Here is a 26,436-nt window from a genome sequence, read left to right as displayed (position 1 = left end):
AATAAGGTTTTAATGAGGCACATTATCTTTTAAATGAACATCCAAGGGGAGTGTTATAAATATATTATATTATGGATGTTCGTTTAGTACTCCGTTGTAAATAAGCTTCCTGAAGAAGCTTATCCATATGGGACTCCGCCTTAAATATGTTTATCTATTTGGTACTCTATTGAAAATAAGCCTCCTGAAGAAGCTTATCACTTCGGTACCCGGTTATGGATAAACATTACCCCCGGTAGAAGATTATCTATACCGGGTATAATAAGCTTATCCTTTCGATACTCTGTTATGGATAAACATTACCCCCGGTAGAAGATTATCCATACCGGGTATAATACGCTTATCCTTTCGATACCCTGTTATGGATAAACATTACCCCCGGTAGAAGATTATCCATACCGGGTATAATAAGCTTATCATTTCGATACTCCTTTATGGATAAACATTACTCCGGTAGAAGATTATCCATACCGGGTACAATGAGCTTATTTTTTCAGTACTCCGTTATGGATAAATATTACCCCCAGTAGAAGATTATCTATACCTGGTACAATGAGCTTATCCTTTCAGTACTCCGTTATGGATAAACATTACTCCCAGTAGAAGATTATCCATATCTGGTATAGTAGCAGCTTACACAGCAGCTTGCAGTAGCAGCTTACACAGCAACTTCCTTTCTTCTATAAATAGAAGAGATTTCAGTTCAATTTGTACATCAGTTTGAATTCGAATAATACATCAGTTTCTCTTTATACTTGTCTTTACTTTACAGTCTTTATTTTATAACAGCCATAAATTATTTTGACAAAGGTAGCCCCAAAAAATTGGCATTATATAGCCAAATTTTAAGAAAAGCTTACGTCTTATTTATTCTCTCTATAACCTACGAATCTTATTCTTTTTTTTTTCTCTCTTTCTCTCCTTATATTTCTTCAAGCTTCAAGCTTGAAATGGCCGAATTTGAGGAATAAAGAGCACTGCAGGAGTGCTCTGCAGAGCCTCTGCTTCATTGAAACAAGTCTAATCATTTGTACTTTAGTGCCTTTCTTAGTATGTTTGTGTATCAATTTCTTGAGTTATCATTGCTCCACACTGTACTTTTGAAGCCCCCATTGAATTAAAAGATCAATTTTGTATCTTCTTAACAACAAAAGGGCTGACTGCTATGACTAATTTTATGAATTAGAAGATCAGTAAACAATTTCATATAATTTTGGATGGTAGAGCTTGTTAAAACACAAGTGTCAATCCCCATTTGATAACACTGAACTTATTGAACATCACAATAATATATTGCATATGCATTGGTAAGCTTGATATATACAAGCTTCCAACAAGATGACAACCCTTCATAATTTAATATATGACCATTGCAATTCCACAATATATTGGATAGTAGGGTTTGGTGTATCATTAATAAATACATAATTCACACAAGGGCAGAAACACATAAAGAACTCCCAAAATAAAAAAAGCGGAGAAAAAGACCTTCACCGCTGTATCAGATATCATTCTTGAGAAGGGTGATAAGGGGTGGCAATTAAGTAAAGCTCACTCTTCCTTGCTGCAGTTATTGCAGAATATTCAGTCATGTCCAAATCCTCAGGTTTGATACCATCAGGGAGTTTCCAGTCAAAATGATAGAGCAATTTAGCTAGTGGAAGGTGAACATTTATTAAACCAAATGAAATCCCAGGACACATTCTCCTTCCGGCACCAAAAGGAAGATACTCAAAGTTATTCCCCATGAAATCCATAGAGCTCTGCTCAAATCTCTCTGGCTTAAACTCTTCCGCGTCTTCCCAATATTTTGGATCTCTCCCAATTGCCCAAACATTAACCATGACTCTTGTTTTTAATGGGATAGTGTATCCATTGATATTTGTTTTTTCCCTACACTCTCTTGGAACCAAGAGAGGGAGCGGAGGATGAAGTCTCAAGGTTTCTTTAACAACTTGTTTTAGGTATTTCAATTCCTCAATCTCATCCTCATCGAATGTTTCTTTTCCTTTGAATAAATCTCTTATCTCAGCTTGTGCCTTTGCAAACACCCTTGGGTTCCTCATCATTTCTGTCATCGCCCATATTGTTGTTGATGTTGAAGTTTCTGTTCCCCCAGTAAACATGTCCTACATTTATCGATACTTTATAAAGCATGAGTTATACATCATCCTTTTCATTTTAAATGATGGTGGATTTTTAGCATATAACAAAAAGTATCCTCAAAACTTGTGGTTTAATTATGTCATGACATTTCTATTGCTATATATAAGAGCATGTGATTAAGGGTAAAATATAAAATTTCAAGTTGAAGAGTTCATAATACAGAAATTTGTGATGCTTTTTGGAACGGATTGCAAATGAAAGCACGTCATACATGAAAAGGAGTATCAACTAAGCAGTTTATTCCGATAGTACATACTTTCACAAATTTAATGAATTATTAAGTGCTAAACATTCAATAATCGATGTATTATACCATATTTGTATTCTTTTTTTTTTCTTGACGAACTATTAAGTGCTAAACCTTCAATTCTTATATCATATTTGATTTGCCTTGTTTTTTTTTATCAAAGGTGTGGCCTAGTGGTTAATGAAGTGGGTTGAGAACCGTGAGGTCTTAGATTTAAATCCCAGCGAGGAAAAAGCACTAGGTGATTTCTTCTCATCTGTCCAAGTTTTGGTGGACAGAATTATTTGGTACCTATGCTGGTGGGAGGTAGCCGGTATCCCGTGAAATTAGTCGAGGTGGGGGCAAGTTGGCTCATATACCACGATTACCGTATATATAATATTTATATTGTTACTCCATATTTGAGGCTAACATAGTTCTAAACTAGTCTTACACTAGTCGAAGTATTCCATACAAAAGGACCAAGATATAAATTTTAGTTAATTGAAGGTAAAGGGTGATTTGCACAAAGAGGATACTTCAATGTTACTATTGATTCATTGATCCCGCTTGCCCTATGGGCAGAACTTCAAGTTTAATAAGTGTTATCCCTCCCTTGTCCTATGGGTAACACTTTTGATTTTTGACCTTAAAGGTTTGCCTATGAACAAGCGGGGATACAAAATCAAGACCATCTATTTTCAAGGTCATTGCATGTAATTCCTGAAGGTTAAAAGAGCTTAAGTCAGGTTAAATGAAGTAGATGGAGAAGTATGAGTCCTCGGGTTCAAATCAATGGAGACAAAAACATTAAGTTATTTTTTCTTATCTGTCTAAGTGTTGGTGGACCGGGTTATCTGGTATCTATGCTGGTTGGAGATAATAGATACCTGGTGAAATTAGTCAAGGTGCGTAGAAGTTGGCCCGGATACTACCGTCATAGAAAAATATTAGAGATTTTACTTAACTATACTACTTTTAAAACTTATTTACCCTCATGATTGAAGTTTTAACTTAATTACTACAAGTTGATATACGATTTACCAATTATATACAAAATAATATATTAGAAGGGGAGCCTTGGCGTAACTGGTAAAATTTCTGCCATGTGACTAGGAGGTCACGTGTCCGAGCCGTGGAAGCAGCCTCTTGCAGAAATGCAGGGTAAGACTGCGAACGATAGACTCTTGTGGTCCGGCCCTTCCCCGAACCCCGCGCATAGCGGGAGCTTAATGCACCGGACTTCCCTTTTATACAAAATAATGTATTAGACTCCAATCTTCCCCTTTTTCTCCCTGCTCTTCCTCCATTCCACCCAACTCAATCCGACATACGTAGATATTTAGGATATAATGTTTCGATGTTTCTTATATAAAGTTACTTTTTTTCTTCTTTCTTCGGTTGTTTCTTATTTAATGAAATTGGAGAAATATTCTTAATACTTAAAATTGTCCTCGACAGCCCCTTAAAGTTGTTCTCACTTTTCACTTTGACACTTCATCTTAAGCTCGTTCCATTTGAACACTCCAACCACATCTCGAATGTGTCATTTAAACACAATTCGATGATGTGGCATAGTGTGTTATGCCCACCTCTTTAGAGAGCGTGTGTTGTTATTGTTATGGGTGCCAAAGACTTAATTGACAGGATATGGTGGAATGAGAAGATGGAGAGCTTTACCAAGCTTCACTGTAAACACCCAAAACAACTATGTTCAGCAACCCCTTTAAGTCTTTAAACGAGCAGCCCCAACACCACATAATAACTCGCGCACAGAAGCACAGAACATCATGTAAGTTGCACTGATCGCTATCTCCTCAGCCCAAAAATAACAAAAATCTTGCAAGTTGTCCAAAAGTAGCAAGAACAAGAAAGAAAAACTTTGTTACCTCATTCTTTTCTTGAACCGTATTTGGATCTTTTAATAGTAACAACATTAACATTAAGAAGAAGAAAATTTAAAATATTAATATTTCCGGCAAAACTTTATTTTTTCCAGCAAAGTTTCGTTTTTCTCAACATTAACGAAATTAAACTTTGTGGCTTGAATCTGAAGAAAAATCATATTTACATCTCAATAACGGACGAGGCTTTGTTTTTCCCAGCGAATTTTCGTAAATTTAAAGAAGGAGAAAATCAGATTTGGATCTTTCAAAAAAAAAATTCGGCCAAAGCTCTAACGTGAACAAAAAGGAGAAAACGAAGAAAGGGCCAATTTTCTGGAGAAGAGTTGGAAAAAAATGGCTGAAGATTGATAGCGAGTTTGGCCAAGCTTCAAAAATCAACTTATTTTGAGAAGTGCTTTTTTTCAAAAGTGTTTTTCTCAAATGTACTTTTAGTGAGAAGCAGTTTGTGTTTTGGCTAATTAGTTTGAAAAACACTTCTGAGTAGCAATTAGTGTTTGACCAAACTTTAAAAAACTGTTTCTAAGTGTATTTTTCTCAAAAGTACTTCTCAAAAAAGTACTTTTGGAAAGAAGCTACTTTTTTCTGCTTCTCCAAAACTGCTTCTGCTTCTCCTCAAAAGCACTTTTTTCCTTCCAAAAGTCTGACCAAACACCTCAATTTTTAGCCAAAAGTGCTTTTGGCCAAAAATCGAGTTTAGTGAAATTATTATTTGTTTGGATTTGCTGTTATTGCAAATGATTGGGAATATCTTTGGAGTTTATATCTCATTTTTTAGAGAATTTGGTGAAGATTGGAGGTGGTTTTGGTTGGAATTTCAGATTAAATCTCGGAGAAGAAGACATAAACAAATTGTATATATTTTGTATGTCGGGTGTAGAAAACATACAAAATATATACAATAACTGGGAGACCAAATTTAAACAAGCCATGATTTGTTGATAAGAATAGTTTAGGGAGTCAAGAACACTTACANAATAAAACTTTTTCCAATTGAGTTTGATTGAAATCTCTCCTTAAAAAAAAACACACAACTTGCCAAAATGAGAATCTAAGGAAACGAGTATCTCTAAGTGGCACACCCTGCTTCTACATTTTCTTCACTGCCCATATGATAGAATACTCTAGTTTGCGTGGCGGGTTGATCACAATATCACTGCTTTATTTACTTTGCCCGTTGCCACCATTTATGTGGTGGAAATTTTCGTCTGTCTAAGAAATTGTATGTTTAAATTCACTTCTATGCAAGATCTATAGCTTCTGTCGAAGATATGGGGAGAAAGAGAGAATCTGGAGAGAAAAGGAGAGAGAGGAGAGGAAAAAAGGAAAAGGGTGTAACTAAATCTCTTGATTGAAGGCACAAATAATGGATTGGGAGTCTTTTAAGGTGGATTGTATATATTTCGTAAACAAAACTTGTTTATGCCGGATAATTAACTAAACATAGACATTAAAGGTAATAAAGTTTCAAATAATGTATAGGAATGAAAAAATCTCATAAAACTTCTTCACTTTCGAGATCTAACCTATAACCTAAACTAATTTTCTAATCTCTTTTACCACTATATTAATATATTTTCTTATGTCAAGGAAGGCAATAATTTATATATGACTAACATAATTCGTTGTTGCCAGGGGTCATCTGAAGCCAGTCCTTTAGACCCAAAATATAAATTTATATATAAAAATTTACTAATATTTATAATAAATAATAGATATAGATCCTGTAAAATCCCCGTTGGCTGAGTATCCCCTCGAGTACCTTTTCCTCAAGTTTTCTCTAATACATCACTTGATTGGTGACACGTGGCGCATATTAAATCTACGGACCAGATTTCTCCAATACACTAACTTGAGACAACCTTCCCTTCTTTCTCCTCACCCTTTACATTACAGTGACTAAAGCCACCCCACCAACACTAATTTTCCGGCAATTCCAACTTTTACGGCTGCTTCCGATACTGTTGAAGAAGACGCCCAGGCCACTTTCGCTGCCATTTCTCTAAATTCGGTGAGTTCTTGGGTTCCTGTAAATACAAGTAGTTCTTTTTATTTCATATAATATTCCAGGGGCAAATCTTTCTAGAATGAAAAAGATTTAATATTTCAACCTCAATATGCTGAGCTGTAATGTTTCAGAAGCTACGAAATGGTTGCAAAAATTGCAAATCATAATTCTTCTGTATTTTATTTTGGTGTTTCAATAATTTCGCAAGTTTTTCCTAGGACACTATCATTTGTGTTTTCCGGCAAGCCGAGCAAAGCTGTTTGAAATCAAAAGCTTGTGTTTTATGTCACTGCTTTATTTATAGAATTGCGATGGCATTGATTATTGGAATATGGAGAGGAAGGAGAAAGAGGGGTAGTCTGTAGTTCATGGTTGTGTGAACTTTGAGTATTGGAAAAATCTGGTCCTTAAATTTTATAGGCGCCACGTGTGAGAAATCGAGTGATGTATTGGATAAAACTTGAGGGAAAGGTACTGGAGGGAATACTTTCCCAGGGTGGGCTGGGATCTCTAAGGATAATTTGGTTGATTCCCCTGTATGATAACCAAACACTTGTTATCATGAACAATTCGGACCAAACAAGACATTCTTTTTCGTGGTATTTACTTTGGCTTTGGAGTTTCAGCCAGTTATGAAATTCATCTATAAAGTCCACAAGAAATGTGTATTAGTTTTAGCTTAGCCATGCATTGATTTGTCCCCATGTGCTTGATTCTGGGAAATGCACTTGTTGAAGAAGGCCGTGATAAAATATATTGAACTTCTTAATAACAAAAGGGCTTATTGATATGTCTGATATTATTATATTAAATAGATTGTAAAAAATGACTAAGCAATTTCCTATAATTTTTGGATGGTGAAGCTTGTTAAAATACAAATGTCAGATCCCATAGGTAACAGTGAACTTATTGAATGTCACAAAAATATATTGCACAAGTATAGGCAAGCTGATATATACAAGCTTGAAACAAGCTGACAATTGACAAGAGGGGGTTGCTTAACACTCTGTTTGGATCATTGTTCCCCGTCATTTTATAATGTATTGTATCGTATTGTATTGTATCGTATCGTTTTATAAATATAATGTTTGGATAGATTGTATTGTTTGTTGTGGTTAAATAATATTTTGCTGTTTGGTTTGACTGTATCGTATTGTACTGTAACTGATAAGTTGACTAAAATATCCTCAATTGTTTAAATATTAAATTTATCAAAAATTATGCATAAAAATAATTTTAAAAAACAAAACAGAAAAAAGCACACCTTAAGAAAGTAGAACAAAGGAGCGAGACAGAAGAATGCAAAACAAAGGAGCACACCTAATTAGAATTGAGTTAAAAACAAATTAGGAGAAAAAATAAAATAAAAGGCGGCAAAACACCTTTAACGTTGGCGGCAGAAGTTCTGGAAAAAATAAAGTAGGTTATAGGTTGGAGATTTGGAGTTAAAATAGAAAAAAGGGTAAAGGGTAAAATAGAATTGTGGAGTAATAAGTTAGGGCGTAATTGAAAAAAAAAAAAATAGGAAACAATCCCACCACATCAAATTAAATCGGTTGTTTCAAAAAGGGAGATTTTTCGTTGTTCCGGAACAATGGATGTAACAATACAATACAACTAATTTTAATGAAACAATCAAAACAAACATTGTTTTGACATGATAATACAATAAGATACAATGAGGAACAACCATCCAAACAAGCTGTAAGTGGTAAACACTCTCCACCTCTAACTCTAAGGTTGCGAGTTTGGAGCTCCTGGGGAGAGGGTAGAAAAAGAAAATACAAAAAGCTGATAGTTCAAAGACATTGGTAGGAGCTCTGCCCTGAATTCAATGAACGACAATTACAGAGTTAAAAATTTAGGATATACTGGATAGTAGGGTGTGGTGTATCATTAAATACATAATTCACACAAGGGCAGAAACACATAAAGAACCAAAAAAAGGAGAAAAAGACCCTCATCAAATATCATTCTTGAGAAGTATGGTAAGGAGTGGCAATTAAGTAAAGCTCACTCTTCCTTGCTGCAGTTATTGCAGTAAACTCAGTCATGTCCAAATCCTCAGGTTTGACACCATTAGGAAGTTTCCAGTCAAAATGATAGAGCAGTTTAGCTAGTGGAAGGTGGACATTTATTAAACCAAATGAAATTCCAGGACACATTCTCCTTCCGGAACCAAAAGGAAGAAACTCAAAGTTATTCCCCATGAAATCCACAGAGCTCTGCTCAAATCTCTCCGGCTTAAATTCCTCTGCGTCTTCCCAATACTTTTGATCCCTCCCAATTGCCCAAACATTAACCATGACTCTTGTTTTCAATGGGATAGTGTATCCATTGATGTTTGTTTCCTCCCTACACTCTCTTGGAACCAAGAGAGGGAGCGGTGGGTGAAGTCTCAAGGTTTCTTTAACAACCTGTTTTAGGTATTTCAACTCCTCAATTTTGTCCTCGTCGATGGTTTCTTTTCCTTTGAATACTTCTCTTACCTCAGCTTGTGCCTTTGCAAACACTCTTGGGTTCCTCATTATTTCTGTCATGGCCCATATTGTTGTTGTTGATGAAGTTTCTGTTCCAGCAGAGAACAGGTCCTACATTTATTAAAAATTAATAAAGAACGAGCTAATTAAATATATCGAACAAGGCAGTACATATCAATAGTTCAAGGCATTCTTTAGTAAGTTATTTTATTGTCTAGAAAGTCAAATGGCTAGTTCACTTGTTACATGTGTTCACGTCCTGAAAGGCCTGGGAATTTTTTAAGCCTCAAGTTCAATCTCCTCTATATTAGGTGAATAGTTGATGCATCTTGTTATGTGGTTATTATATTGTGCAATAATATTTTAAGCATCTAAGTAACTAACAATATATGTGAATTATTGTAGGTAGCTTGTAATTCCATTAACGAAAGAAACCTTGTTGCTAGGAGAAATTCGTTTAGCATAACGATTTGACTTGGTTATAAAAAACCATTAAAGAGGAAACTGTCCCTATATTCTTTATTATCAAGTCTCAAACTCGAGACCTCTCCTTAAGTGTGAAATGATCTCGTTCATTTTATCACAGTACTTGTTGGTAACTAGCTTGTAATTCCATAGAAGTTCTGTTTACTAGGATGGAAATGTTTAGCTTGAAGGTTTGGCTTGGTTATTTACAAACAAAACGAAAGAAAAGAAAACCCATGATTTTCTTGGTAATAGGAATGATTTGAAGATTTTCCCTATGAGTAAGAAAACTTACAATCATAACTGCTTTGATGTTGTCATTGGTGATTGGGATTTGAAGTTCCCCACTCTCCTTTAGTCTTAGTAGAACATCAACTAGATCTTCACCTCCTAATGCACCATTGCCTGCTTTACCATTTGCAAGATTCTTTTTATGCTCATTGATAACATCCTCAACAATAGCATCTACTCTTTTGTGAGTATTCAAAATTCTACCCCTCATTCCACTTAGCAAAGGAAGGATCTTGATTGAAGGGAAAATGTCGGCCACACTAAAGCCACCTGCTAATTCTGTCAATTCCCTTACTATTAGAATGAACTTTTTTTGGTCTTTCAACAATTCTCCAAATGCTGCTTTGCAGGTCATGGAGCTCTCGTACCATAAGATCCTCTCAGTAACATTTATTGGCTCGTTGGTTGGCGATGACCGGATAATTTGTACGAGACGAGAAGCCTCGTCGTGCCTAATAGAAGTAAAGGACCGAACATTCTTGGCAGAGAGCAGTTCCAAGACAGCGACTTTGCGCATTTGTCTCCAGTAATCACCATAAGCACTAAATGCAATGTCTGTGCTCTTGTAAAATATTATCTCGAGGGCCAATAGTTTAGGCCTCGATGCAAAAGCGAGGTCATGAGTTTTTAGTACCTCTCGCGCCATGTCAAGAGAAGAAACCACAACCATAGAAATTTCACCTAGTTGAAGGTGCATGAGATCAGGTCCATATTTTTTGGCCAAGTTTGCAAGTGCATGGTGAGGAAGTCCACCTTCTAATGCCAAGTGATGGATACTTCCTAAAATAGGCAATTTCCATGGACCAGGAGGCAGTTTCTTGCTTGATTTCTTCCATTCCCCTAGTAGTAGAAAGAGGAATGACAGGAAAAGGAATAAGAAAGTTAAGTTGAATGGAAACTGAAACTCCATCAGCAAGCAAAAGAGGTGTATTTGTTGGTACTCTGTACTTTTCTAGGCTTTCTTTTGGCCTATGTATAATCCCAATTATATTTGGTAGCCGAAAAAATGTAGTATAAAATTTGTATAATTTTTGTATATAACATACAGAATGTGTATATATACAAAAAAATATATATTTTTTCGGCTATTATTTTGAGAGCGGCTATATAGTGTCATTTTCCCATAAATATGATAGTACTATGAATATACGTGCAAGTCATTACCTCTTTTGGTATAAACTTAATGAAAGTTGAATTCGAGATAAAGACCTTTATTTAGACTTACATTTGTTTAACAACGTTTGGTGAAACCAATAAACCAGCTGTTGGTTGTATTAATAATGAATTAACACCTGATTATTATCAATAGAATAAGGACGACGAAGTCTTTAATTTAATGTCAAAGCATGATGCAATAACCATTAAACTAGAGCAGGCAATCATATGGAAAATCTTATGCGAATCTACAGTTCCAAACTTTTAGAGCCTGTTTGGAAAGCCACCTAGGAATTGGATTTGGGTGTAATTGAGTGTAATTACACAGTTTGGCATGTTTGTTTGGCCAAGTAATTACTTGGTCAGCATGGAATTGGGTGTAATTGGAGGGGTGTAATTACACTCTCCAATTCTCAAGGGGGAGGTGAGAATTGGTGGTAATTTACACAGTGTAATTACAAGGTTGCTTTTTAGTTTATTTCCCTTTCATTATTTTTATTTTTTATTTTTCTTTCTTTATAACTTTTTATTTCTATTTTTTTAATTTTTTTAATTTTATTTTTACTTTTTAATTTTTTTTGAAATTTTAAAATATATTTTCTTTCATTATTTATATTTTATTTCTCTACCTTTACTTCTAGNAAAGTCTTGACCAAACACCTTCAATTTTTTAGCCAAAAGTTGCTTTTGGTCCAAAAATTCGAGTTTAGTTGAAATTATTATTTGTTTGGATTTGCTGTTATTGCAAATGATTGGGAATATCTTTGGAGTTTATATCTCATTTTTTAGAGAATTTGGTGAAGATTGGAGGTGGTTTTGGTTGGAATTTCAGATTAAATCTCGGAGAAGAAGACATAAACAAATTGTATATATTTTGTATGTCGGGTGTAGAAAACATACAAAATATATACAATAACTGGGAGACCAAATTTAAACAAGCCATGATTTTGTTGATAAGAATAGTTTTAGGGGAGCAAGAACACTTACAATCATAACTGCTTTAATGTTGTCATTGGTGATTGGGATTTGAAGTTCCCCACTCTCCTTTAGTCTTAGTAGAACATTAACTAGATCTTCACCTCCTAATGCACCATTGCCTGCTTTACCATTTGCAAGATTCTTTTTATGCTCATTGATAACATCCTCAACAATAGCATCTACTCTTTTGTGAGCATTCAAAATTCTACCCCTCATTCCACTTAGGAAATGAAGAATCTTGATTGAAGGGAAAATGTCAGGCACACTAAAGCCACCTGCTAAGGCTAACACTTCCTTTAGTACTTCAATGAATTTGAATTTTTCTTGGTCTTTCAACAATTCTCCAAATGCTGCTTTGCAAGTGATGGAGCTCTCATACCATGATATCCTTTTGGTAATGTTTATTGGCTCGTTCGGTGTTGATGACTGGATATGTTGCACTAGACGACAAGCCTCGTCGCGCCTAATAGAACTAAAGGACCGAACGCTCTTTGCAGAGAGAAGTTCCGTGACACAAACTTTACGCATTACGCTATGGCTGTACTCTTGTAACAAATTATCTCAAGGGACAATAGTTTAGGCCTCGATGCAAAAGCGAGGTCATGAGTTTTTAGTACCTCTCGCGCCATGTCAAGAGAAGAAACCACAACCATAGAAATTTCACCTAGTTGAAGGTGCATGAGATCAGGTCCATATTTTTTGGCCAAGTTTGCAAGTGCATGGTGGGGAAGTCCACCTTCTAATGCCAAGTGATGGACACTTCCTAAAATAGGCAATTTCCATGGACCAGGAGGCAGTACTTTCTTGCTTGATTTCTTCCATTCCCCAAGTAGTAGAAAGAGGAATGACAGGAAAAGGAATATGAAGATAAAGTTGAATGGAATCTGAAACTCCATTAGATATCCAAATGTAATGTAAACTCCATTACATATTCAACTCTCAAGTTTTGTTTGTAGGCTTTCTTTTGGCCTAATATATAATCCCAATATATATCAGAGAAAATAATCCACAAGTAATAGTATATGCTTTACTTCCAAACAAGATTATAATACTAAGATATGCAAATTTTTAATAAAGTAAGTGAAAGTTGCATTCGAGACAAAGACATTTTGCCAGCCTTATATTTATTTATCGCCAGCTCATGAAAACAATAAACCAGTTGTTAATTAATTGTAATAATTTAAACACATGATATCAATAGAATAACGACAAAGACTTTAATGTACTGTCCAAGCATGATTAATCGTTAAACATTGAATTACATGCATCAATGATGTGCAAAATCTTAGGCGAATCTCTAGTTGCTATTTTGTAACAATATATGACACACAATAAGTGATGTGGACCTATTGTCATAATTTGACTAGCTAACGTTACGTGATGGTTACTTTGCGTTATCTATCTATATCATATATCATATATTATTCGTGGAGTACCAAAAGTAGGAAGATCCTACCTTCGTTGATTTGCTAAAAATGTCCTTTAAAATACAAGTGACCATTTACTCCTTGAAAAAAGAACTTTTCATTAAATGAGTTCAATCTTTTTACCGTAAAACCTCTATGTAACAACATCGCTTGTTCTGAAATTTTTTTGATTTTTATAATGAATGGTTGTTATACATCTGAAATTCAAAAATAGCCAGATTTACAAGTGGTCGTTCAAAAATAGCCCTGTTTCAAAAGTAATTGAAATTTAGCCACTTTTCACGTAAAGATAAATCTGAGCGGAAACATTGTTCTAAACCCGAAAAATACACCAGTATATTATGTTGGAGTTCCAGCATAAGTATACTTGAACTCCAGCATATTATACTGGAGTTTCAGGATAAGTATGCTGGAACTCCAGCATAATATGATGGAGTTCCAGCATAAGTATACTAGAACTCCAGCATAATATACTGGAGTTCCAGCAAAGTATACCGGTCCAGTATAATATGCTGGAAGTTCATACACAAGTGCTCGAATCTCCAGTATATTATGCTGGAACTTTTCGTGTGTTGGAGTTCCAGCATAATATGCTGGAAGTTCATACACAGGTGCACAGAACTCCAGTATATTATGCTGGACCGGTCTCTGTTGCAGCAAAATAGTGGCTATTTTTCATTGACTTGGTAAATGCCGGCTATTTTGAATGACCAGTCCGAAAACTGGCTATACCGTGCTATTTTTACCAGCATTTGGCATTTAAATATATTTTGGTTGTTATAGATAAAATTTATTGGTAATTGTCCAATATAAGATATATCATGTGTACATCTTCAAATAAGAAAAAATGCTATGCATATCTTCAAAAAAGTAAAAATAGATCTTTTAAGTATCTTTTGGCATTTTTCTAATGCAAGATATATCATTTGTAGATCTTTAGTTATAAAAATATTTGATGTGCATATGTTCATGGTATATACTGCTATCCTTAAGATAATATATATAGCTATTATAAGTTGTACATTAAAGTTATAAAATATCTGCTTAAATATTTAGAATTATTATTAATAATAATCTTAGAAAATCTGCATGGCTGTTATAGAGGAGTAATTTTACAAAGAGCGTACTGTCATAAAGATAGTTGTTGCTGTTATAGGCAGAATGTTGTTATAGAGAGTTAAAATATAACATAAAAATTAATTCTGAGAAAAATTAGACTTTTATAGTGAATAACTGTTATATAGAGATGCTGTTATATAATTCACGTATATATATTTCTTCAATTACTATTGTTATTGTACCCTTTTAAGTATCGTGCATTTTTACAATAAGTTCAATTAATCTAGATCTGAAAGCAAATGAAAAGACAACGATGTATTTATAAGTCTTCTAAAGAAACTGTTGTCTGTAGCGTTTCCCAATGACACATGTTTCTTACCTCAAATAAATACCTCCTCTTTTACTTTTCTTCTAATGACAATACTATCTACTACTCCCTCCGGTCCAAAATAAGTAATTTTTTAGATATTTTTTCACAAATTAAGAAATTTGATAGAACTCTGCTAGGAATTCCACCGATACAAATGAGGTAGGCGACATTTATTTCTAACATGGTTCTTTTTCCTTGACATAGTTTATTGCAAAAAACTTTCCCTGGGTATTATCCTATTTGATTGTGTAATCGATACTGCAAGAACATTTCTTCAAGTAAAGATTTAATTATCACATGGTTACTTCTTCCCATATTTTCACAGTTTTCGTATTTTGTCTTTTCGTTTTTGTTTTCTCAAACCTGAAATTTCAATTAATAGTAATTTTTTTATATGCAATTGTTGTCTTACAAATGTTGTGTTTTAGCATCACTATTTTGAGAGATAGGCATACTTCTTATCTGAAAATGCTCTAATTAGGACCTAGAACTGTTAGTTCAATCATATGTAAAACTTTTAGCACCCAAGTAAATAAATATATCTACCCATACTTCTATAATTTTTTTCCTTTTTCAATTTTAATGTGAATATTAAATTTATCTCAAATGACAAGGACTTTGGCTGCTGATGCAGGATGAGAGTCTGGAAAATCCGTAATATTGATCACGCCCAACTATGCCTTATAAAAAGGATTAAGCGGTAATTGTAAATGTAATCCGATTTACAAGTTCGGAGTTGAATCCCACAGAGAACTAAGGTTTAGCTACAACTGTTCAATATTACCAAGAAGACAAGCTTGAACAATTCCTAACTTATAGATATTAAGATTCTTGTGTTTAACTAATTAACTAACAAATTAAAATAGTAAATTAACAACTAAAGATTCTAAAGGTTAGAGACAACATTAAGGAGGTCTAGAGTTATGATTTCCCCAATTGTCAGAATCCTTCCCGCTACGTTTTCTATAAATTCTCCTAAGTATTCTCTACCAATCATGAGTGCTCTAACTGTTGTAACTCTCTCCCGAGTAATTACCACAATTTACTAGACATATTCTCCCGAATTACGCTAGCTGGCATTAAGTACGGGTCACTCGGATCGCACCCAAGGTTCCGTTATCCCTAATCCCACCTTTAAACCCTTCGTATTGATCCCTCATATATGTTATGAGTGATGTTGTTCAACAACTACCTAAATATGCACTCTCTCCCGAGTAGTACACAATAAATAGGCACAGTCGATTGAGAGCTCTTCAACCAACCACAATAATAACGTAGTTGAACAAATAGAGAAAAAGCTACAGCAAAACTATATTAACGTAACAGGAAAATCATCCTCCAATAGGTTTCATCAAAGCCATAGATAACAAATTAGCTATTTATAATAGTATGCATAACTACCATACTAGAATTCATAACCAATAGTGAAAATAGGAAGAAGGAAGTGAAACTCGTTGAAGAATTCTACGCCTTGCTCCTAGTGTGTTCTTGCCTCCTTAGGTCGAATCCCTGGTCTCCACGACGGCTTCGTGCTCTCCCTAGGTCTAAATTGTATCCAAACTCGATCTCCCTCTCCTTCTGTCTTTTTGTTCGTCAAAAATGACGTTTTTAGGTCTATTTATATGTTTAGGACAAGCCCTAAACGTGTAGGTTAACTTTTAGTCAAATCAGGAAACAGTAAAACGTTCAAAACTCGGACTGGGCCTGGCCTTAGGCCTGGCGTCGCCTGGATAACGCCAGGCTAGGCCTGGCTTTAAGCTGGCCTCGCCTGGATAAAGCCAGCCTAGGGCCGAGTTTAAGCTAGCCTCGCCTGGATAAAGCCTGGTTAGGCCTAGCTTTAAGCTGGCCTCACCTGGATAAAGCCTGGTTAGCTGACTTTTTCCCGACTTCTCTTTTTCACCGTTCTCGAGCGTCCTTTCGATATTTAAGTATCCCTTTAGCTCTACTTTCATTTCCACTGTACCTACACATAAAATAGCCTATATTACGCTCAAACAAAGTGTATTTTAACATTAAAGCATGCAAAACGCAAGGCATATAATGTGCAAAAACCATGAATTATAGACACACATCAAATATTAATCTTGATATTTAAATATGGTGCTGGTTAATATCCTGTGGATTAACTCAGAGTTGTAGAATTGTCTACATCATTAATTCTTCGTAATTTTTTAACAAGATTAAGGTAACAAATAAATACTGTACCGCACCCTTCTGTAGGTCTTTATGAGCACCTAATTTTTTATTATATTTAAATTTTTATTATCTTCTACTATGTAAAATTGTTTAGGATTTTGTATACGGCTAAAATCGGAGAGTCCAATTTTATGATCATTATAACGCTCCATAGCCTGTCTCCAGAAGGCTCGAGGAACTGCTCGAGGTCCGACCCCGAGGGTTCCCTATGTTCGACCTCGAGGCAGTGCAAATCGGTGGCTATGTTGGACAACCGGAAAATTTCCAAAGCACGTGGTTAGAGCTGACCAGGTCTACAAGAATAGTACAAGTCCGTACCGTGACATTAAATGGTTGTACCAGCCGCATATCTTTGTAATAAATGCACCTGTACTATGTTGGGATTCCCCCTTCTATATAAAGGGGACCCTTGTCATTTCTTGCAGACATGATATTCAATACAAGAATGTCATGATTCTCTATCACCCGGGAAAGGCTAATGTTGTGGCAGATGCTCTTAGTCGAAAATCCATGGGAAGTTTGGCTCATTTGAAGGCGCATCAGAGGCCGTTGGCCCGGGAGGTTCATCAGTTGGCTAGTTTGGGAGTTCGCCCGACGGAGTAGTGAAGGAGGGATAATTATGCAAAATAGGGCTGAATCGTCTCTTGTGTTGGAGGTGAAAGAGAAGCAATTCAACGATCCATTATTAGTACAGCTGAAAGAGGGGATTCATAAACACAAGACCACAGCTTTTTCCTTTGGCATGGATGATGGTACCCTACGGTACCAAGGCCGCCTATGTGTTCCGGATATTGACGGTCTTTGGGAAAGGATCATGGTGGAAGCTCACACTTCCAGGTATTCAGTGCACCCAGGTTCTACAAAAATGTATCATGATCTCAAGGAAGTTTATTGGTGGAACAACATGAAAAAGGAGGTGGCGGACTTTGTGGCAAGGTGTCCGAACTGTCAACAAGTGAAGGCCGAACATCAAAGGCCAGGTGGATTGGCTCAAAGCATAGAAATTCCAATGTGGAAATGGGAAATGATCAACATGGATTTTGTGTTGGGGTTACCACGCACTCCGCGCAGGTTCGACTCAATTTGGGTGATCGTGGATCGACTCACGAAATCAGCACACTTCTTGCCAGTCAAATCTACCGACACAGCGGAACAGTATGCTCGGTTGTATATCAAGGAAATAGTCAGGTTGCATGGTACACAAGTCTCAATCATTTCTGATCGAGGGGCTCAGTTCACGGCCAACTTTTGGAAGAAATTTCAGCAAGGCTTGGGCACGTAGGTAAATCTTAGCACAACTTTTCACCCTCAGACCGACGGGCAAGCAGAGCGAACTATTCAGACGCTTGAGGACATGTTGCGTGCTTGTGCTCTTGACTTCAAAGGCAGCTGGGATGATCATTTGCCACTCATAGAGTTTTCTTATAACAACAGCTTCCACGCTAGTATCCAAATGGTACCATTTGAGGCATTGTATGGTAGGAGATGTAGGTCTCCCATTGGGTGGTTCGAGGTTGGAGAAGCTGAATTGATAGGGCCGTACCTTGTGCACCAGGCCGTGGAGAAAGTCAAAATTATTAAAGAAAGGTTGAAAACTGCTCATAGTCGCCAAAAGTCTTATTCGAACGTTCGTCGCAGAGATTTGGAGTTCAAAGAAGATGATTGGGTGTTTTTGAAAGTTTCCCCCATGAAGGGTATCATGCGGTTTGGGAAGAAAGGAAAATTGAGTCCAAGGTATGTCGGACCGTACAAGATCATTCAGAGGATTGATCAGGTGGCATACAAGCTCAAGTTGCCACCCGAGATGTCATTGGTACACCCAGTCTTCCATGTGTCTATGTTGAAGAAGGTCGTGGGAGATCCTTCCACTATTGTGCCAGTTGAAACTATTGAGGTTAATGAAAAACTGTCCTATGAAGAAGTTCCAGTTGCCATTCTTGACAGGCAGGTCCGGAAATTGAGGAATAAGGAAATTGCCTCCGTAAAGGTGTTATGGCGAAACCAGCAAGTTGAGGAAGCCACTTGGGAAGCCGAGGAAGAAATGAGAAGGAAGTACCCACATTTGTTTGTATAGTCATGTAATAGCTTTCATGCATTTGGTCCCTATGAACTCTGTATCCTTGATTTGATCAATGTAAAACTGTCCTATTTCGTTTTGGGTATATGATTGCCTATGCGGCCATGGTTAGCATTGTACAAGTTATGTTATGTCTATGAGATATGTATGTGTTGTTAGGACATGTTTCTGGGGCTCTCTGGCAGGTGGATAGGCCTAGATACAAAGGAAACTCTGGCAAAATTTTTAGAAATTTAGGGAGTTAGCCAAATTCGGGGTTGTTGAGGTGTTCCATGATTGTGAAAAGCTGAGATTGCATAAAGATTGCTAATGAGTGAACCTTGATCCTCATTCGAGGATGAATGATCCTAAGTGGGGGAGGATGTAAGGCCCCGTGAAAATTTCTACTCAAAACCCGAGAGCTCGTAGTGCCAAGTTAGGAATACGTGTTAGAAATTTGTAAAATTCTTCAGCTCACCGCGGTTCGGACCCTTTGGACTGATCTATGCATTAAAAAGTCAAGGAATAATGTTTTCCAGAAAAGTGCAATTCTGCGGTCCAATATGCGGTTGCATAACAGCTATGCATTCCGCATAGTCGCCGCAGAGTGAAGCAGTGTGTTGGTCAATTTTGAGGTCAACTATGCGACCACTTATGCGATCGCATAATCAATATGCGGGCCGCATAGAAATCGCATAGTCCCCTTGGAATTTTGCGAGGGACAGTTCTGCAGTGCATTATGCGACCGTAGAACAGGTATGTGGACCGCATTCTTGTCGCATACCCAGGCAGTTTGTTCAAGTTTTTGGGAACATTTTTGCGTTCCATTCTGCGGGCCGCATGTCAACTTTACGATCGCATATGCGACCGCAGATCTGTGTCGGGGCTCCAGATTTTTAAATTTTAAACCCGACCCCCTGTCGTTATATCTTGTGCAATAGTTCATTTTGAGCCTATTTCCTGGTGCTTTTAGAGTGAGAAAGAGGGTCTAAGAGAGGGGAAGTGCTCTTCATAAAAAATTGCTCCACAAATCCTTGTTAAAACATTGAAGATAATCAAGTGAGGCACCTAAACCTTCATCCCAGGAGGTAAGATTTCATCACCTCAGCTCTTAATTTTAAACATAGCTATAAGGGGTCATTAGTGAGGTAATTCATGGGGATAAGGGCGACTACATTGCATGCATGTGTTCTTAGAAGATATGTGGAAATTATAAATAGAGAGGCATGGGGAAAGGGCTAGTGTAATCTTGCATAAAAGGACCATAAGACCTTAATAAACACTCAATGCTTGATAAAATGCTCGAGCGAGCTAACATTATGATCTTTTCCTAATTATAGGTTCAATTGTGCTACATTGCTTAAATAGATTGAAGTGCAAAACATTCCGAAACATTTTAGGATTAAGGGAAAGCTCAATTGAGGTATGTATGGCTAAAACCCCTGTCTTTTAGAAATTGAGCTCCGTTGGTGTTTGTGTAAATACGGTAAGATTAAAGTTGAATTGTTGTATCAATTGTTGTTCCACATGAATTTGGGGTTGTAACCTTATATGCGTGAAAGATGTGTCTCAATATGATCAATGTGCTATTCTTGATTACTTGAAAAGGGGCAAGGAATATGAATCATGTATTGAAATGTTTAGACCTTAAATTTGAGATTGAAGCTGCATATGTTGTGCCATCTATGTGAAGTCTCATCTATGCTTACAATCTTATTTGCTCTTGTGTGCACATAATATCCTAAATTACAAATCTATCATTGAAATTGGGAATGATGTAGGATGTGGCCTAGTGCCAAATATATGACGTGATAGCTGTTGCCCCAAGTGCCTACGAATTGATATATGTGAAATAAAGATTGAAACGAGATGACTAATGAGAAAATAACAACGCCATGGTAAGGCGGCCTAGCCGATCGGGCCGTGATCGGACGCCATGCCGCACACATGGTGGTATTATGCTGATATTGAATTTCGGAAAAAGGAAACATGAGATTGTGATTGAAGTAAATGTCTCAAATGAGGCAACCTAGCTGATCGGGTCGAGATCGGACTCCGCTCAAGATAGCGGTGGTATTGTGAACAATGATGAATAGTGTGAAATGCCCCAAACTAAAAGCTATGGAAAAATGATGTGAAAATTGTATGATTCTTTTATTTGATAATGTGGTGATCGTTTAAAGTTTTGAGTTATACTTGTGATTTCCTTATTTTTTTATGAAAGTTCTTTCTAATTAGATGGTGTTTAGTTATACATACTAGTACTAATTTATGGTACTGACGTCCTTTTTGCCGGGGGCGCTACATTTTTAAATGAATGTAGGTGGCTTTATAGCGGACACTGTCGATCGCGCGTAGCGGAGTGTCCTCCTCTCGAAGTCTTGGTGAGCCCCTTTTTCCTTCAAGGGGTTATGTTGTACATCTTTTCTTGTAGACTCCCACTTTTGAGGTATAGCCGGGGCCTTGTTGCGGCGTTGTCATAATTTGTCTTTTATATCCATAGAGGCTCCATAGACGTTGTCTGGGTTATGAATGGGTGTTTGATGGGTTAATGAACTGTGTTATAACTCTATTCTCTAGTTCGTCTAAACTATGACTGTATGAAATCTTGGAAACTTAGCCATGATTTAAGAATGGTGATATAAAAATGAACTAACAATGTTGAATGTTCGATTTTGCTATTGTCTAAATAAACGAAAGCATGGTTTCCTTAATCGTATTGAGTTGGGTAGAAAGTGTTAATAAGGCTTGCTCAGTTGGATTCACTCGATTGAGCGTCGGTCGCGCCTCCCGAGGTTGGGGCGTGACAAAGAACAAGAACATTCTCTGCTCTCTAACTTAAACATTCTCCATTATCTTTCCTTTGATTCTATTTCTTACATTTATTGCGTTTTATAGATTGTTCTTCATTTATTACTCATCATTGATCATAAAGAGTCATCATCAAGGCCCCTAGAACAGTTAGTTCTTAATCGACCATCCCCAGTCGGGCACTTTAGCTCGACCTCGAGGCCCAGTGTAGGCCAGCTCGAGGCCCCGATTCACGGCCATTCGGTTTGCATAACACAGTGTTCTCGAGATCTTATCTCACTTTCTTGACTCACACTTAGCATCTATCACCCAACAACTGGTATAAAAATAAATCACGTATTTTTAGAACCACAAAATTAAATTTAATTGTAATTACCATTTTCAAGGTAAACAGTTTGGCGCCCACCGTGGGGCTAAAAATAATAGTGATTGTTTTCGTGCTGGTTTATTAGAAACACAAGTTATTCTTCACACTTTCTCTTGTCCAAGAATCTTTGATTTCAGGTCTAAATGTCTAACTCAGTGAATGCACATGAAAACAACGGTCCTGAGGACCATGGAGAGAATGGTGTAGCTGTTCCAAGCGCCGGTGTACCACTGCGAAACCCTGAGGACGCACCAGAACCAATCCCCGTGGATATGATTTCACGCAACGCCCAACACGTCGATATAAGCTCCCACACTAACAGGAGTATACGCCAATAAAACCAACAAGAAGCTCAGAGAACCCCAGCTCGGGAGGAACGAGAGGTTAGCCTTCATGTTATTTTTGAAATGTTGCAGGCACAACAGCTGGCGATTGCTCAATTGCAAAGCCACGAAACAACTCCAAGCACAACGGCACCGGAAACGGCTCCTCAAGCCGAATAGGTACCGGAAAGATCGAGCAACAACGGGTCAGCAACCGACCCCACTATTATGAAGATGCTCGAGGACCTTACAAAGAGGATTGAATCGATCGAAAAGAAGATAGAAGCTAACGACAAAAGGATGGAGACCTACAATTCAAGGGTCGATCAGATCCCGGGCGCACCCCGATTCTGAAGGGTATAGATTCAAAAAAATTCGTACAAAGGCCATTCCCATCGACTGCTGCTCCAAAGCCCATCCCGAAGAAATTCTGAATGCCCGATCTCCCGAAGTACAACGGAACCTTAGACTCAAACGAGCACATCACTGCCTACACTTGTGCTGTAAAGGGAAATGACCTGAAGGATAACGAGATTGAATCCGTCCTGTTGAAAAAATTTGGAGAAACACTTTCAAAAGGGTCCATGATGTGGTATCACAACCTATCCCCGAATTCGATAGACTCATTTGCCATGCTGGCAGATTCTTTTATAGAGGCACATGTCGGTGCCATCAAGGTTGCTACAAGGAAATCCGATGTCTTCAAAATCAAACAGAGAGAAAACGAGATGCTACGGGATTTTGTATCTCGCTTTCAAATGGAGCGAATGGAATTACCACCAGTCTCCGATGACAGGGCAGTGCAGGCCTTCACCCAAGGTTTGAACGAACGAAGCTTGATAGCTTCGAAGCAGCTAAAGCAGAACTTGGTTGAATATCCCGTCGTGACTTGGGCGGACATCCACAACCGGTATCAGTCAAAGATTAGGGTCGAGGATGACCAACTAGGAGCCCCCTCGGGCTCAGTATATCCTATCAGGATCCTGGCAAAGGAACCAAGGCCAAACAAGGAAAGGTACAAACCGTACATTGAAGATCAAACAAACGTCCCAAGGCGTAATATACCCTGAAACGACCGAAGGGCAGATCGAGGTCAAAATCCTCGGGGACTCGTGAGCAGAGCCGCATTCGATAGACACGCAGGACCAGCGGAGGCATCCCGATTATCTGAGTACAACTTTAACATTGATGTTTCGAACATCGTATCGGCCATAGGTAAAATCATAGCCACCAGGTGGCCAAAACCCGTACTATCAGATCCGTCGCAAAGGAACCCTAGCCTAGTGTGCAAATCAAACACGATCATAGGACCGAAGATTGCAGACAACTCCGAGAAGAAGTATCCCGACTAATCAACAAGGGGCATCTCCGAGAGTTCCTCAGCGACCGAGCCAAAAACCAATTTCGGGATAGAGAGGCGAACAGGAAAAATGAAACAGAAGAGCCACAACATGTTATCCACATGATCGTTGGAGGAATCGACATCCCACATGAACTCATTGTCAAACGAACAAAAATATCCATCACCAGGGAAAAGCGGACTCAAGGTTGCATACCCGAGGATGCTCTCGCATTTAGCGAAGAGGACATCGAGGCCCTGTCTCAGCCTCATAACGATGCATTGGTAATTCTTTTCTTGTGAATACATTTCAAATTAAACGTGTGCTTGTGGATCCAGGTAGCTCAGCCAATATTATCATGCCGAAGGTGGTAGAGCAGCTCGGACTACTCGACCAGATTGTGCCCGCCTATCGAGTCCTCAACGGATTCAACATGGCGAGCGAGAAAACGAAAGAGGAGATCACCCTCCCGGTCAACATGGCGGCACAACCCAAAATGTCAAGTTTCATGTCATCGAAGGAGACATGAGGTACAATGCCTTGCTCGGAAGGCCATGGATACACTGCATGAGAGCAGTACCATCAACCCTTCATAAAATGATGAAGTTTCCACCAAAGGACGGAATAAAAACCGTATACGGGGAGCAGCATGCAGCAAAAGAGATGTTCGCGGTGCACGATGTGGCACCGACATCGACACCTTCAACGTCGGAGGAGCCAAAGGATAAGCAAACAGTGAAGTAGCAATCACAAGCTACATTCTTGGCTGCACCCGAGTGAATGAGCAAAGGACCGTACCGCGTCCTGAAGCGAGCGGTTGAAGCATATCGAGGCTCGAAACACCATCACCGCTAAGGTATAACCGCCTCCCTTTTTATTTACGTCATATACTAACCTGTGTACAGGTGTCCGGTTAGAAAAATCGAAGCACCTTCCAGCTTGAAGACCTTAGGTTTTAAAGCATGCGTTGCACTCTTTTCCTTCGATCGAATTTTATCACAAAAAGGGTTTTACCGGCAAGGTTTTTAACGAGGCAACATCTATATTCTACCTAAGGAGAACTTAACAAGTATTCAAGGCTTCTCTTCAGTCAACCTCGAATACTGGGGGACATCCCCCCGGGAGGTCACCTCCTCGGAGAAATCAAGATGAGCCAAAGAGAATCTCGATAGAAAAATGATGTATCAAGCCAAACGGTCAGATGAACCGTGTCCGCATAGAATAATCGAACCCTCAAAGACGAAAATATGTATACTTGTACCAAGTAATCAAAGGAGTATCATCAAAATGCCTTGCGCTTCAAAGAAGTTTGCTATTTTTACAAGAAACGACCTCAGGGCCAGATTTTTCCCGAACACTCGGGAACTGACATCAAAAACTCGAAGCCGTAAGACCTCCAGGCTGGAAACTTCAAGCTCATAAGCCCTCAATGAGGCAAAATCAAGTTTACAAAGAACGGCTCCAGAGCCAAAAACTTTCGATGTCTCGGGGACTGCCGCCGACTGTCACCCCATCGAGCTACCAAAAAACTTGAGGCTATAAGACCCCAAGTGGACAACCTCGAGCCCAAAATCCCTCCATGTGGCAATACCAAATCTGTAAGACCACAAGCAAGGCATGAATTATACTTGTACCAAGTAACCTACCTGTAAGACCTCAAGCAAGGCATGAATTATACTTGTACCAAGTAACCTATTTGTAAGACCTTAAGCAAGGCATGAATTATACTTGTGCCAAGTAACCTATCTGTAAGACCTCGAGTAAGGCATGTTCAAATTTATAAGACCTTACAAAAGGCATAATCCCGATCCTAAAGTCAAGGCTATATATTCGAACTTGTAAGACCCCTAAAAGGGCATACACTCGATATAGACACCGAGGCTACCTCACTCGGGGACTAAAAGGCTACGGCCAAACACAATGACTACGGCCATAAGGCTCCAACCAAACTAACGCGACTCGGGGACGCCCGACCGTCGCCATAAAATCACAGGCGCCAGCCAATATTAGAGGTCGTACCGACCCAAGGCGTAAGAGCCCAAGCACCAGCCCATATTAGAGGTCGTACCGACCCAAGGCGTAAGAGCCCAAGCGCCATCCCATATCAGAGGTCGTACCGACCCAACGCACAAGAGCCTAAGCACTAGCCTACACTAGAGGTCGTACCGACCAAATGCTTAAGAGCCTATGGGATAGACCAACGAGCCCCAAGGCCGATATGTAAACCTAAGGGTTTTTCCTCGAAGTCCAATTCGTCTGGCTAATCATTGACAAGCGTCAAAATTCAAAATAAAAGAAAGACATACACAAGCAACGGGAAATTCATGAAAGAGGAAAACCGAAAGGATTCTTTTTATATGTATATGTGAAATAATACAAGGCTTCACTTACAATGTTCTCTAAGAGAATAGTACGCAGAATCAGAAGGGAAAAGCCTAGTCTATTTCTCCCTCGGGGACTACGGCTCCATCGGCCTCTTCCTCATTATCTTCGGCATCGGATACGAGGAACTTGGCATCGTGTTCATTCGCCTTGGCCTACTCTATCTCTTCCGAGAGATCGAAGCCCCTAGCGTGGATCTCCTCGAGGGTTTCCCTCCGGGATTTGCACCGGGCATATTCATTGCTTCTGCTCTCCCGATCGGAAGCCCCTCTCAACTCAGCTCGAGCATCGGCAACGTCTTTTAAATAGATGGCCACTTTCTTATCAGCCTTAGCTCGAATCTCTTCAGCTTCAGCCCGGCCGTCCACGATCTCGGACTTCTTCTTCAAAAGGTTAGACTCGAGCCTTACAATCCTGCTCGTTTGGACCGAG

General features: G+C 38.3%; 1 protein-coding gene and 1 pseudogene across 1 annotated transcript; both read right to left on the bottom strand.

The window, feature by feature from the left end:
• Positions 1 to 1,254: 1,254 nt before the first annotated feature.
• LOC109213877 lies at positions 1,255 to 12,658 on the bottom strand (annotated as a pseudogene).
• Positions 7,906 to 10,583, bottom strand: LOC109213876 (premnaspirodiene oxygenase-like). The gene is made up of 2 exons (XM_019377714.1): positions 9,545 to 10,583; positions 7,906 to 8,895 (listed from the first exon to the last, which is right to left on the bottom strand). The coding sequence occupies exons 1-2, from the start codon at positions 10,448 to 10,450 to the stop codon at positions 8,275 to 8,277; spliced, it is 1,527 nt and encodes a 508-aa protein (XP_019233259.1). The 5' UTR covers positions 10,451 to 10,583; the 3' UTR covers positions 7,906 to 8,274.
• Positions 12,659 to 26,436: the final 13,778 nt, after the last annotated feature.

This window comes from Nicotiana attenuata, unplaced genomic scaffold (genome assembly GCF_001879085.1).
Source record: "Nicotiana attenuata strain UT unplaced genomic scaffold, NIATTr2, whole genome shotgun sequence".
Taxonomy (NCBI): Eukaryota; Viridiplantae; Streptophyta; class Magnoliopsida; order Solanales; family Solanaceae; genus Nicotiana; species Nicotiana attenuata.
Note: the sequence above shows the minus strand (reverse complement) of the source record. Positions and strands in the feature narration are given on the sequence as shown.

Coding starts and splice junctions, on each gene's coding strand:
- LOC109213876 (XM_019377714.1), bottom strand. CDS start 10,450: ATGGAGTTTCAGTTTCCATTCAACTTAACTTTCTTATTCCTTTTCCTG. Junction 8,896..9,544: donor ACATCAAAGCAGTTATGATT/GTAAGTTTTCTT, acceptor TAATAAATGTAG/GACCTGTTCTCTGCTGGAAC.